General features: G+C 41.7%; 1 protein-coding gene across 2 annotated transcripts in view; it reads left to right on the top strand.

The window, feature by feature from the left end:
* The window catches only part of tbkbp1 (TBK1 binding protein 1), a 78,877-nt gene that overhangs the window by 51,322 nt on the left and 12,557 nt on the right, over positions 1-14,998 (top strand). For both annotated transcript variants that reach the window (XM_030754673.1, XM_030754672.1), the window contains exons 3-7: positions 3,773-3,898; positions 6,859-6,963; positions 8,960-9,107; positions 11,145-11,341; positions 12,914-12,975. In XM_030754673.1, coding sequence (XP_030610533.1) covers positions 3,773-3,898; positions 6,859-6,963; positions 8,960-9,107; positions 11,145-11,341; positions 12,914-12,975 — 638 coding nt within the window. The remainder of the gene's footprint in view (positions 1-3,772; positions 3,899-6,858; positions 6,964-8,959; positions 9,108-11,144; positions 11,342-12,913; positions 12,976-14,998) is intronic.

Genomic DNA, 14,998 nt, shown 5'->3' with positions numbered 1-14,998 from the left:
GTCTACTTATTCCAGGAATAATATGGCTATGAAGCAGTGATTCACCCGAATTCCCCTCAGCCTGTACTGCACTGTTTTTCTTCAGGTACATGAGGACTTTTAATAAGCTGAACTGCTTACATATGGGAGAGCGTCATTAACAGTTTAGCTCTTGTTTTTCTGCATGAGAACAGAGAACAAAATGTTTCAAATGACTAAAAATTATGATGTTTTTTCTGCTGTGCTAAGGAAGACAATTCCAAAAAAGATGCAAGCTGTTGCAGCACTCATTCAAGCAGTCATCATTCAGTTGAATGCCAGTGCAAGTCGTCACTCCAGAAAGATTCAGGGGATCAAACCCAGATGATTACTGCTTTTTCTATGATTTACTGTTTACAAGAGATAAAACAAGTATGGCATGTATGGAGAAATAAGACAGAAGTCCTGCATCCTCCTAGTGAGCAGCTGCTGTTCAAGGCTTCAGGCTGCCACACTGTTGTTGACTTACTCTCAAGCGGTGGTTTGTTCAGGGCCCTTTCCCAGAGAGACAGATGTTGATTTTGAAAGAGCAGGTGCAGATGTTTGCTGTTTGCAGTTGGCGTTGTCACACCTGTGCCTATGTAAATAGAACATGTGACATTTTTTTCAGCTTTGAGTAGTTAACCATCAACCGCGAGTCAGTCTCCACAGCCTCACATGTTAAAAATGCTCGGTTTTACAGCATGATCAAACTGATCCACCATGCAATCCCATCTCTGGATTGCCCCCCTCCTTCCGGGCCCGGACGTGAAGGTTATTGAAGCAGTGTGGGATCATCTTGACAGAGGCAAAAGGCAGCCGACATCCAAAGAAGAGCTTGAGGAAGCCCGGAGAACCACTCCTGAAGACTGCTTAAAGAAATGAAAGAAAGCTACCTCAGAGAGTTCAGGCTATGCTGAATAATAAAGGCGATCATACCAAATATTGACTTTCAAGCTCATTTGAATTGTGCAAACTCTGTTTTTGCCTCATATGTTGTATTTCCATCTATGTTTGCACATGTTTCAACAAATCAGGTGTTGCAGTAAATTGGAATGAGCAGGAACCAAGGATTACTAAACAAAACAGGAAGTGACAGATAATAAACCGAAAACCACGGCACTGGTACTATTTAACACCTGATTCCGACTGTTATCCAATTACAAATTTCTGGAAGACATTTTAGGAGTGATGAGTGTCACTCTGGGTTCCTGAGCACAGCCGCTGCAATGGTGCAGATGTGTGTTTTCTGTTGCTTTATTCATGGGTAAAAGGAAGGCTGTTCCTGATGCTCAGCGGCGTGAGAATTCTCGATGCCCTCGGGAATCGGCCATGTTGGGAACATTTACTGTTAAACTGTGCAGAGAGAGGTGTTGTGCTAAAAGGAAAAGGGCTGTTTGCTCCTCAAACAGACATTGCATCAGCAAAGCAATGGCTCCACACAGAAAATGAATAGCCCTCTGCACCAATGGAAGGCTCTTTAAATGTAAATGTGTTCATTTAGGTTGAACGACATGCACAGTTATATAACGTGTATGCTCCTATCAAAGCATTCTGGTAACTGCAGGAGGACTATGACCACAGAAACAATAGTAAATGTAATACAGTCCATTAACTCCTTTTCTACAGTTATGATGATGTAATAAATCATACCAGCATAAACACAGCTGCATATAAGGCCATTATTCCTGCATATTTTAAATGTAAGTAATGCTGTTACTAAATTGTTGGGCCTCTGTTTCCCTTTATTTTTCCCTTCCCTGTGCTTTAGGAAACAAAGCTAGTAATTTCTAAGTTTTTCACACTGTCAACAAATCCCATCCAAAGACAAATCAGCACTGATCCAGCAGAAGTGCTGTGCCTGATAGAGCTCATTCTGCTGTTCTTAAAGAGCTCTATTGTTGTCAGAATCTATTACTAACTCATCAGTGAGCTTCACTGTTGCACTGGGTGACATGTTCGTTCATTACCATGAGCACACACACCGCAGTTTATTTTGAGTCACTCTCACATACACCATTCTGCAAGTGGAAATACTCATTATGGCACCAAATGTGTATTAATGCACCGGTGAAAATAGTGCCAATCACTAGCAATTTACTCCTGCCTGAATTATGCTTACTAAAATCTACAATGATCAGGTGTTTTAAATAATTACTATGCTTTTTTTTTTTAATGAAGCTATATGTTCGTCACTCTTTTTTTTTTTTTTTTTGATAGGTCTTCAATAGAAATAAGCAGGCTTGAAATTGAGGGCCTAACAGTGGGGAAGTGAGACAGCACCAGGACAGACAGACCATGGTGGCTTTTAGTCTTTTTGACAGTCATAAAAATATAAATTGTTGAAACTGTAAGTTTAAAAGAATAAGGAAAAGCAGTTCATAGATGTTTATGGTACAGAGTGTTTAACCCTGCAGTGCTTCCATTTGCCCCGGGTATTTGCAGATGTGAATCCTGTGAATTTTTAACTTTCCATTTGTTGAATTGTTGTAGTTTAGCAATGATTGAAATAGATCTGTTTGTAAATGATTAAGCCTCTGATAAATAAAAACTGTCAATCAGTTGCAGTCCACACAGCGTTATCGCCGCAGGCTAAAGACAGAAAAGCCACCAGCAGCATCACTAATGGGGCAAATTTCATTGGTTGACTGACCGCACCCCCGTGTGTGTGTGTGTGTGTGTGTGTGTGTGTGTGTGTGTGTGGCTGCACTGCGTGGGGGTTTCCTCTCATAGCTGAGAGGTTTGCTGGATGAGTTTGTTGCTTATTTATAGTTTATGCATCATGAACTGTTCAATAATCTACATTTAAGTTAACATGTCAAACACTAGAAATATTGTAAAGTCATTCTTGATTGCTTCAGTGCCTGGCTGTTTCTAAGCCCATCATGTTTGGCTTTCTGAAGAATAATGTGCTATAATGCTAGCAGACATATATAATAAGGAACGTGTTAATAAAATACTAGAACTACATTCACAAAACCTTCTTAGACTGGTGACTCTTAAAAGCTGAGGTGGAGCCCAGTAGACAGCTACTGGCCTCAGTGCCTGCCTTTCAAAGCTGCTATTCGTTCCCCTGATGTTGCGTAACTTTAAGCCTTAATAAAATTTGAATTTGTGAGTTCTAAAGAAATTCAACCCCTCAGACATTGTTATGGGGAAAGTTAGTAACAGAGGCCAAAACCTTGTTTTGTAGCAGGCTGTAAATGTGTTTGTTTCTGCTGTGAAGTTGGGCACTTTAACATTGGAGTCTAAGGGGGCAGATTTGCTTTTGCAGCCACCATCTAGTGGCCATTTGAGTAACTGCAGTGTTTAATATTTAGGCAGTGGGTGCTATTTTCCATAATCTGAGATCTTAAATGGTACCAAAAAAAAGACAGAAATTCGATGAAAAGGGTGATTGTGAAAACGCCTTTTACCATTTTCCAAAGTTTTGTCAAGAAATATGAACAGATGGACAAACTTAGTGATGGATAGGCTGAATGACAAAGCTTAGTCATCGGCCCTCCCCAGATTTCACTGTGTGGGATGAAATTAGGAATATGATAACAACTTGACATGGAAATGTGTTTAAAAGCACTGAAAAACAAAGTCAAGAAAAAAAGACGCACTGATCCTCTGAGTGAGATCTGGGCCAAACAGAAGCTGATGTGAGATGAATCTTTAATGATCACAGTGTGGAATCATGAAAATTTGTAGGCTACGGCACCAAAGCAAAAATCAAAACTAAGCAAACAAAATATACAAATAGGCTCAACGTACTCTTGTCTTCTTGCAGTTCCCTATGATCAACGAGTTTGGTGAGGACACCAACTCCTACTGCTCTTTTGAGAGCAAGGAGACGGCGCTGCTGCACTCAGAAAACGGCAGCCTGCAGCAGAGAGTCAACGCCCTGACCCACGAGGTAAGAGAACACGTGAGGACAACAAGAAGGGGAAGACTGGAAAAAAATATGGGGGGAAAATCCACTTTATAATATGTTCATTTAGTTTATTGAATAACTGGATGGAGTAAAAACCTTATCGCACTAAAAGGCTTTTTTCTTGAATTCTGCAGAAATCCCTCCCTTCCTGTGAATTAATTGAATTAAAAATGAATTGAGGCCAACCCTGGTGGACATATACTGAGAGATGGCCAGAACTAATTGAGCACTAAAGCTGCTGCATGAGCAAAATGACTGAGAATGGGTGTTTTTGAGAAGCCATCCAACGAGCAGTGTGACATGGGATTTTCATGCTGGTGTTCTATTTTTGAGATGCAGCATAATTGGGTCTAAACCTGGCTGAGATTTTGCTGATTGCGTACACCTTCAGAAAGCAAACGATACAGAGGACGTGCCTTTTACCAACACATAGACCGCACATTTTAAATTTAATTGCCATTGTTTAACACATAATGCGTGCACGCTACACACAAGCACTAATTGTGGACTTTGTGTGCTCTGACTGTCCAAAAGCTCAGAGAGAAGAATGGCTGTGACCACAACGTGCTTGGACTATTTTTTTCTCCTCACTTGTAACTCTACTATTTCTTAGACTGTGAGAACAAAAGCATGAGGAAATAGAAGTGAGAAACGGCTGACACAGGAAGGCCGCGGTAAAGCTGGTAGCAGCAGCGGTGAAAAGAACGACAGAACAGAACAAAGAGAAGGAAATGGTTTATGGGTGAAGCATAAACAATTAGTGGGACATACAAGGTCATGGAGCGCTGATACCAAGCAGCCAGAGGGATTAAAGGGGGCCATGGCTCCCTGGACATGCTCTGTTGGTACAAGAACCTGACCACAACAACCTATACACAGACATGCACAAGCCTTTTCTTTTCGATAAAGTCGTGACCTCCAATAATCAAAGACATGTAAAGAAAATGGAATTATTGTACAGTCTATCAATTCATAGTTTGCACATGGTGTCACATAATTATATGAATGTCCACTTGGAGGACAAAATGAGGCTTTCTTATGCTGCCTGGCAGTTATTTTTATTTTTTCTGCCTCGGTTTTAAAGATGATAATCTTTTTAAATCCTGAAATACCCACATACACATACTCTAAGACACATCGTTTACTCCTACAAAATCTTTTCTTTTTCTTTCACCTCCCAGTCAGAGTAGAATGGGAGGCAGAGCCTTCAGCTTTCAGGCGCCTCTTCTGTGGAACCAGCTCCCAGTTTGGATTCAGGAGACAGACACCTTCTCTATTTTTAAGATTAGGCTTAAAACTTTCTTTTTTGATCAAGCTTATAGTTAGGGCTGGATCAGAGGACCCTGAACCCTCCCTTAGTAGCTATAGGCCTAGGCTGCTGGGGGGTTCCCATGAGTGTTTCTTTTCATTCACCTCTTTTCACTCTGTTTATACCCCACTCTGCATTCAATAATTAGTTATTATTAATCTCTGGCTCTCTTCCACAGTGTGTCTTTTGTCCTGTCTCCAACCACCCAACCAGCTGTAGCAGATGACCCCCCCCCCCCTCCCTGAGCCTGGTTCTGCTGGAGGTTTCTTCCTGTTAAAAGGGAGTTTTTCCTTCCCACTGTCACCAAGTGCTGCTCATAGGGGGTCGTTTTGACTGTTGGGTTTTCTCTGTATTACTGTAGGGTCTTTACCCACAATATAAAGCACCTTGCTGTGATTTGGTGCTACATAAATAAAATTGAATTGAATATAATTTCACCTTTGCTTTGACAGTAAGGAATTTTTTCGTTCTTCACTTCTCGAGATCAAAAATACTTTACTGTCTGTACTTTTTGTACTTTCATCATATGACACCCCACACACACACACACACACACACCCACAGACACTCTAATGTCAGCTAACTGCAAACTTACAGCAAGGTTTGTGGATTTTTTTCTTTCAGTAACAAGGTCACGATTTCTATAAAGACACATTACTGCTGTGGTTTTGACTGTATTTTTTCTTACTTTTTACTGTATAATAATACAATGTTTTCTAGTCAAGGACTATATTTATACCCCCCCCCCCCAAAAAAAAAAAAAAAAACATCCATCTTTTCAGCTGGATTGCCTATTGTAGTCCTATAATCCTCAGAGTATAGTACTAGTCGCAGCTGCTAACTGATTCTTTTATACCTGATGTAATAACAAAATTATGCCATTAATCACAGGTTGTATTTTGAAGTGATACCAACTCAGGGAAACAAACAATCCCACCCACAGTATCAGCACCGATGTGCAAATGTAAAAGGCGATAATGGAAGTATCTCCTTGTTTTAGGAGAGCCTGCTTGTGTGCCTCTCAGGACAGAAATCCAGCTCTGGAGTAATTCGGCTCGCCTCCGTCATGATGCTGTTGACAAGCCGCACACGCCTTGGTGCCAGTTTTTGTTTTTTGTTTTTTTTTTTCTCAGGCATATGTTACCATAGACACACTGAATAGGCTTCAGTGCTCTGCCACACAGCAGTGATATACCTCTTTGTCCTCGCTGGCTCTCTGTTTATCTCACTCCCTTGCCGCTGCTCCCACTCTCGTTCTCTGCGTAGTCCAAAGTGACCATATATTTCCATATTCTTTGATAAAAAGCTCACTTCTGTGTCTTCATCTGCTTTGAAAATCTTCTCATTTCTCTACATTTGGTGAATGTCACTGCCCTCAGATCTGTCTGTCATTATGGCATCCAGTGGCATTCGCCCCTCTTATTATCCCACACTGTAAGGAGATTAGATCAGCCATCAACACGTCAAGAAACCCTTCTTTTTCAAACAGGCTCGAGCATTATTGTTTTTGAGATGAGGCAGGCTCTGCTACGCTAACACTGATGTATCAGGATTTGATGACTCTCAAAAAGAAAGTTTTCCCCCCCACATTTTCTTTTAAAATTTCTTTCCCCTTTTCTGTATCTCGCTTCAGCTCCAGAAGAGAAAGGAGCGAGAGGAACAGCTGGAGGATGTGATCAAGGCCTACGAGAAGATTCACATGGAGAAGAACAACCTCCAGAGGGACCTCGACAAGATGGTCAGAGGCATCATTCAGTTCACTGCGCTGTGCAGTCATTATTCTGCAGCAGCTTTCATTGCGAGACATATGGCTCGTTAAGTTTTGCAGCTTAACGTTCTGGTGATGGGGACCAAATTTAAAAAGTAAAACTCGTCACGATTGATAGACGATAGATGGTGGAGCTGACATTTGTGTTTAGTTCTGTTGCATTTTAGTTCTGTTTTTCAACATGACTCCTAACAAACGATGATCCGACAGAGCAGATTAGGCCGAGATTCAGACCAAAAAAACAGATGCAGAATCAGAGATCTGTGAGCAGAGACACCGGCTGGCAGGAGGCAAACCTGTCAACCCATCACCTGCTTGGGTTTGGCCGACGTGCATCCTGGCCAAGATTTCTTGCTACATTTGAGGTCATTGTTTATGAATGGATATAAATTTTAACAAGTTCATAAAAAGCTAAATTGTTTTCTAACAATTCCCAGTGGATTTGAGATTGCACTTAAGCAAATGCAATTCCTCCGCAGCTCTGCTTTGCATGCAACCGAAGCCCATTCAGACGTGATTGGATTATGCTCCCTAGACTACAGATAAGAAGCAGAAACCTACTGCTACCAAAAATGTTGTACCTTGCCTACAGATTGTGAATATTCATATACAAATATGTATTTATAGAGTTGAGCTGGAGGGGTAACAGTAGGAGAGCAGACACACTGACATCTGAAAAATGGAAAGACAGGAGTGTTAAATACACAAGGAACTAACAAGGAAACAGGAGGTTGGTGAATTAGTGTGAGAGGAAGTAAAACAACTACAGAGTGATTACCAAAATAAAGGAATAAATTACTATGAAGTGACACATACTGTAAAAGAGTAGATCTACAAAATAAAGGCAAGATCCAACTATGCAAAAACCCAAAACCTGACATGAACATGTTCCTGATGTATGTGGCTGTAGACACGATATTTAAACTGATACCAATAATAAAAACAAAATGCATTGGACTGCTTTTATTTTAAAGTGAAGCACCCACTCATGTTACTGTTCTACACAGCTGCCTTCAAAGATGAACTGTTTTCTATTAATTCGTGTAGTGAGTGAATTGTCCTCTTAGTCTAAACTAACATGATAGGCTGAAACAAATATAAAGGAATATAATCTCATTGTCTGAAGGCTCCAGATCAGGCAGAGGCTTCCAGCTGAGCAGATTGGCCCCTAAATGCCCTCTATGGTAATAAACCATCTCATATGATAGGGAAGTTCATCTTACAGAGCAACGTCAGCAGTTTTGCTGGTCCGAGTGATTGAGGGATAAAGTGCGCCAAAGATGTTGGAAGTGCCACCTGCCAATGGCTGACACGCTGCCAGTGTCACCTGAAGCTGTGGCTGTGGCTCCATCTACCTGCTGGGCCTCATTGACCTTTACCTTTCGTCCTTTAACGCTCTTACTCATCAGCATAATTTATAGAACTGAAAGCAAAGGGAGGATGCTGAAAGAGCACAACACCATTAATAGTTTTATCGATCAGTTCATTTCCTCGACAAACAGCTAATTCTGAGCATCTTGAAGTTCTTCTGTGGATTTCAGCTGTTTCTGTGTCTTCTGTCTCTTCATGTAATCTCTTTGGTTTCGAGATGAGGCCTCTGTGCTGATACCATCACCTGCAGGAGTCGTTGTTCTCTACATTTTTGAAGATAATTTGACTTGAATGAATTTATTTTTCATCAGATACCTCAGTGGTACGCTTTGAACTAGACATCTAAACATATGTAGTATTATTTATCATCTATGTGCACTGCAAGGAAGCGTGCAGATTACAACCAAAAATTAATAAATCTTCCGTACATTTTTCTGATTAGGTTATCTGCAAATATCCCTGTGCAAACATATAAAAGCAAATGAGTAATAAGCAAGCAAGATAAGCAAGAGTACCTAAATAATGTTTATAACATAAGTAAGTAGTGGAATCCCAGTGTCTTTAAAGGAAGTTTTGAATATGTGTCTGATTACAGACCAGTCTGGTGGAGAAGCATGTCGAGCGGATCCTGAGCCTGGAGTCAGCTCTGAGGCAGAGGGACAACTCCCTGCAGAAACTCAACATGCAGCTGCACAGCAAAGACATGCAGTATCTGCAGCTGCACGCTGGCCCAGACGCGCACAGTGAGTGACCGAGCATGTATGCTGCCGCTGTGCATCTGTGTGTATGATAGTGAATAAACCATACAAGCACTGGTGTGCTTCAAATCAATAACCTCATGCTCCAGTAGAGAGAAATAAAAAGACAACGATCAGTTTCAACCACTCACACCACAAACCAAGCCTGAAATCATGATGAACTCTGACCTAGAGTTTATGGGTCAAATTATGGCAATTACAAAACCAGCCTGTTATGAGTCAGCAACTTTTTGGAAAACCTTGTTTATAAGGCAGTGAGTGCACTAATTTACCACTATTTCTCTCCAAAAGTGCTCAGTGAATGGCTAAATGGCTCTGAAGTTGGATTAGGATGTTTTGTGTCTGATCACTTCTGTAACTCCATCCTTCAAACTCACACCACGCTTTTTGTTTGGGCCGCTGTGCAGAGGTGAGAAAGTCACCGTGTTTTTCTCTTTTTGCATGAACTACAACTTGAACATGTCAGGAGTGTCTTCTGGGAACGACCGCCTGAACATTTATGCTGTAATCCCCACATTTAAAAAAATGTTTCATCTCCTTATAGAGGGCTTTTTATAGCCCCACCCGCCATTTAGAACAACAAATGATTCATATGTTGTTGCAGTAATTTATATTTGAGCGGTATGGCCCTGTTTTGGGAGCCCTGGCACTGATTAAGTGAGACACAGTATGATAAGGAGGTGCTTGGGTGGAGAGCGCCAACTGTAGGCAGGTTAAAGCAACTTAAGCAGAGTAGGACGTATAGAAAAGTACGAGATGAGCCACTGAATCAGCTGATGTTCTGGGAGTGTGGCCTGACTTCTAGATGGTTTTAAGTGTAAAAGATTACTTTGTGCATAAACCACAAGTGCATTTTATTTAAAAAAAGAAAAAAAAACCAAGCCTAGACAACAGTTATGACTCTATAATAGAGCTCAGCTTTTTCCTGTTCCACAGCCTTTAATCAAATCCAACAATCTGTCTGAAAAGCATTTTAATTGAGGTCAGGTTAGAGCGCAGCCTGTCAGAAAGACTCAGCCTGGACATTTTGTTCCCACTCCCCAGTCACAGTCACAGGAAAATGAGACCTGTAATCTCTGCGTGTGCTAGTGATTGAAATTCAGTCAGTCTGGCTTCAGAAACACTTGGAGTTGAGTAACTTGCTCTGTAAATTTGTGGATTTATCTGTATTATTCAGCCTGTTGCTTCCATCTGTACTGTTGAGTGATCTGTTTTGTGACTACAGAAAAAGCCCTTGAGACAACAGGACTTGTTACAATGCAAATTAATTTCTATAGACTGTTGAAACACGGCAGCGTGCTCCTCTGTGCTTTAAAAAGTTTGTGAACAAACTTAGGATTTTAGACTGTCTCACCAAGTCAGTACATTATGTGACTGCAGCAGTGAACACAGGGCAGGACATGCAGTCTACTACTGCTGCAGAAGAGGATCTGTTGACTCTAACTGATCTAGAGTGAGTAGAAGCTAAACTCTGCCCTCTCCAACAACGTGGGTGGTTGAAAGATGGAAAAAATGTGTCACCGCCACCTGAACAGATGCCTCTGCTGATAGTATGCCTTCATGAGGAGGAGGAGGAGGTACTATTTTGTATAGGCATCAAACTGCCTTAAAGAATATTTGAAAAAGGGTGTAAACAATGCTTTTCCTTAATTTGCATGTGAGGAAGTGTTGATTAATAGTTGCATATGAATGAGGACAAATGTGAAGCTGTTACTGCACATGTGAGCGTTCTGTTGAGGCAGGACGGGCAGGGATAAAAGATGATACTGCTGTACTGTTACTGTGTCTTCTGGCTCAAGGACTGAGTCTGTGTGAGCGGCGCTGAATCACTAACATGCCCACACAGATCACATCACCCAGGTACAAACTGAAAGATGCTGGCCTTGGAAGAAGTCGGCTCTTTTGCTCTTTCATACTCATCAATTGTACAGCAGCCATGGACAGCAGAACGCTGCGTTAGTCAGGCGAAAACCACTCAAAGCACAGTGTTTTATTGCTTGTATCTCTTTCCCTTTCTCCCAGTGCTTGACTGTCCAGCATTGACCCTTCAGAGCTCCCGCAGCCTTGATGCCCTGTCTGACCTTAAGCTGCAGCGCCTGGAGGCGGAGCTAGAAGGGGCGCGGCACGAAGCCCAGGGGGCGTGTCAGCGGGAAGAGGAGCTGAAGACGGAGTGTGAGAGACTCAAGGACGAGATGAGACAGCTGCAGAACAGCCAGAGGGTCAGTGTTTGTTTGAATCTGCTTGTGCACTGTCAGAGAAGTAGCCAACAAAAATACATTCTTGTCATGCATCCTCCGAAGTGTCCTTGGAGATTTGTGATGAGCCTTAAGAGAAATGAAAAGTCCATTCTCTGTCCATTAGAGAAGATTCATGCTGAATAATTCATCGAAACCCCACATGGCCTTTAAAGACAGTCATTTTTATCATTCAGCGCCATGTTTTTGCCTTTAAATAATGCATGCCCACAACAAATTAGAGTGTCCATGATTGGTATTTACATAATAGCAGTGCAATGTGAACATGTGCACGGTTTATACACACAAAAATGATCCATAGCTGCAGTTTAGCTCTGGTCTACAGAGCTTCGTTTTGGGGGTGGAGGAAAGAGGGTTTAGGTTGCTAGATGTTTGAAGCCTACTTAGTCACTGGCAGAACTGGAGGTACAACAAGTAAATACTGTTTTATAGCAGAAATGATTTCAGTGAACCATTTCTTCACTAAGTAGTTGTTCCACTGCTGACATATCAGTGCACCCACCCATTAAAATAGTCTCGTGACCTTTAAAAACAATTGCGAGATAATAACCTTAGCAAATGTTCCCTCGTGGCGTACTTCTGCATGTCAGCCGTGTCTGCACAATCACATGAAAACAAAGAGTGACCAGAAAAATTAGGTATCTGGCTCACCGCAGCCAGCCACAAATAAAATCGGGAAGACATCGGTGTCCATAATCTCTCATTCTAATCAAAGCTGTAAAAAAACTGTCTGGCTCCAGCACCGGACCAGAGAGCAGACAGTGAAACATTTAGGAGCTCAGAAGTCAGATCATTTCCTCAGATGTTATTGGTGTAGGCACGAGCTAGAATAAAAGGAAAAAGACAGCAAACACTTTTAGCAATGGATGAGGACCGTCATGTCAAACGTTTTGCTGCCGTGCAAAGTCACTTCACAGTGCAGTGAAGAAATTCCACTTTCTCGCTGTCATATGAGTTTGAACAGCATGGCTAAAAATGAGGCTTCCTCTGGAAGTTATAAAAGGTACCACACATAAACTGCAGGCTGTATATAATTAGTCTGAAAAGTGAAGCCTGTGCATAAGTGTCTTAAACCTGGAATCTTTCTGAGGGCCCACAGGGAGTGATTCCTCTGATTTTAAAAACAGGAGTCCAGCTTTATCAGGAGCTTGATTCAGCCTCTGGGAAACATTTTCCTGATGCGTTTATGGACTCAGTTGCCACTTTTAGGTCCTGTTGAATACAACGTGATATGTATTTTGTAAATTATTACTGTTCAGAAGGACAGGAAAGCTTAGCTTGAGGCTTAAAATGACAGGAACTTTGCAAATTGATGGTTGAGATCACTGCAACTGTGTCTTTTGTTTACACGCAAGGCAAAAAACACATGTAGTGCTTGAATAATGATAATAATGCAAACCTTTTGTTTTTATGAGTACACATGCCCCTGATAATCTTAATGTCAAACTGGCTTCAAATAGGATCTTGGTGTCAGATTTTTTCCAATATTCTACCAGCACCTGCATGCTAATCTAATTTCACGCTCTACTTCGGCAGGAAATGACTTCTCCGTGCAAGCAGTGTGATGTGGAGTGGATAAAGAAGGTGGGAGATGAGCAGTAAGTGACCACAGCAGATCTCTGGGGGGGAGAGGGGACAGACCAAGAAAGGTAAAGATGCAAATCTGAGGAGAGGTGGATGGAAAGGAGGAATCTCAATCATATGAGGAAGGAACGATACTGCTTAAGAAACACAGATGAGGGAACAATGAATAAAAGAAGAGTGACGAGAGTATTAGGAGAATGGTTTCACCAGAAGCTGCTGCTCATCTGTCTGTTTACTCTCCTGCCGTGATGTGCTCGGGCTGACCTCCAGGGCCCTCATTAGGATACAGACAAGCGCTCCAGCACAGCATTAATACAGGGGTATTCATGTTTGGGCACAAAGGCTGCATGTTATGTATTTTCTGCTGTGTGTACATTAAACTTTAACTCCATTTTCTCAAGGAGGCTTGGCATGAAATTAGCCTGAGCAGCAGGGGGCAGTGTAAGTGCAGAATAAGACTCCTTTCAGTCCATTTCCTCCTGTTTATTTAATGGAGATCCAGTTTTATCTGTGCATTCGTTCTTTCTTTTATTCCACCTCATGTAATCCACCATAATCAATGCAGCTGTGAGTAATTCTGGTGCTGCCTGTGTGAACCCAATGAGAGAAGGATGTTTATTGATGACGGGAAATAAAGCAGCTTATTCTAATACCACCCACCCCCACCCCCACCCCCCACCTCAGATCGTCCCAGGCACTGCATGTTTACAAGACAGCACAGGTAAGGAAGAAGAAAAGAACAAGAACAAATAAGAGAAAAACCACATCATGTTGGGCAATTGACTCCCACACAGTGAAACCCCAGAAGTGTTTCGATGGGGTGCAAACTGAAAGTAAATGGTTCGCCAGTGAAGACGATCATAGTCTCTAGTTTTTAACAAGTGTGTGGTGGAAGCCTACTGCTTTTTCCAAACCTTGGTCACCTTTTGGTTTTACTCAACAATATCACCTACTCCCACTGATATGCTTCAGCTTTGTTTCCTGGTGCCTTTTCTTGTAATTGGGCTCACTTAATGTAAACTGCACTGATTGATATAGAAGAATTTTGTCTGTGCTGTGGACGGTATGAACACACCATCGTCGCCCTCCTAATAATCAGCACTTTATAATCTAGAGAACAGTCTGTGTTTTGAGTTAATTAGCTGCTGTGGTATTTTTGTAGCTGCTGTAACCAGTAAATGAGTCCATAAATTAATTAGCACCTCTAAATGCAAGAAAAGTTACAAATTCACCCTCAAACAGCACAGCTGAGTTCATTTAGCTTTCAGTTAGTTACAAGATGTATCTGTTTTTTGTGACTTTTTAACCACTTCTCGCCTTTCTGGTCTTTTCCAAGTCAAAATTTTTGTGACTGCATTTGTGGACTTTCGTTTGCCTCACTCATAACTGATAATACGTGAACCAGCTTCCCTCGCCAACCACAAGCCACTGCATAAACGCTGGCAGACACCTGGCAGCACCCCCCCTGCCAACCCCCCCCCCCCCCCCCCACACACACACACACATGCACGTTGTGCTATACTACATCATACAATGCATACAGAAAGAATGACTAATTCATCTACAGCTTTCAAAAAGTGAGAGCTGTTTCCAATAAATCACAGCATGATGTTTTTAATTCAGGTGGAACTGCCATTTTTTTTGGGGGGGGGGGGGTCAAATGAAATAAAAAAAACCAATGTTAATCAAATTCGGCCATAAATTCAAACTAGATTTTAAGAAGTACAGCTCATCTATATCTAGTTTTGATTTCTTAATTATTAATCAGATGCTTAAATTACAAGCGTTTCCTGGTTGCAAAGTGTATCACTAGCATCACTGCAGCCTGCCGTGAGAACTGTTTGACACCTCTCTGTGTTTAACTGAAAGTGCCTTGAAGCATAATGCAGAAGCACTGTGAGTTTGGACTGCAGAGCGTGAAAAGCCCCCACCACAATTCAATGCCTGTTAAACACCCTCCTCTTCAGTGAGGTCCGAATTTTAGTTTCCCCATTTCTTCTAAATGCAATGAATAGCATTTTTTTTTTTCCCCGAAAT

The sequence above is a fragment of the Archocentrus centrarchus genome, chromosome 19, assembly GCF_007364275.1.
Source record: "Archocentrus centrarchus isolate MPI-CPG fArcCen1 chromosome 19, fArcCen1, whole genome shotgun sequence".
Taxonomy (NCBI): Eukaryota; Metazoa; Chordata; class Actinopteri; order Cichliformes; family Cichlidae; genus Archocentrus; species Archocentrus centrarchus.
The sequence above is the reverse complement of the archived record's forward strand: the minus strand, read 5'-3'. Positions and strand labels throughout refer to the sequence as shown.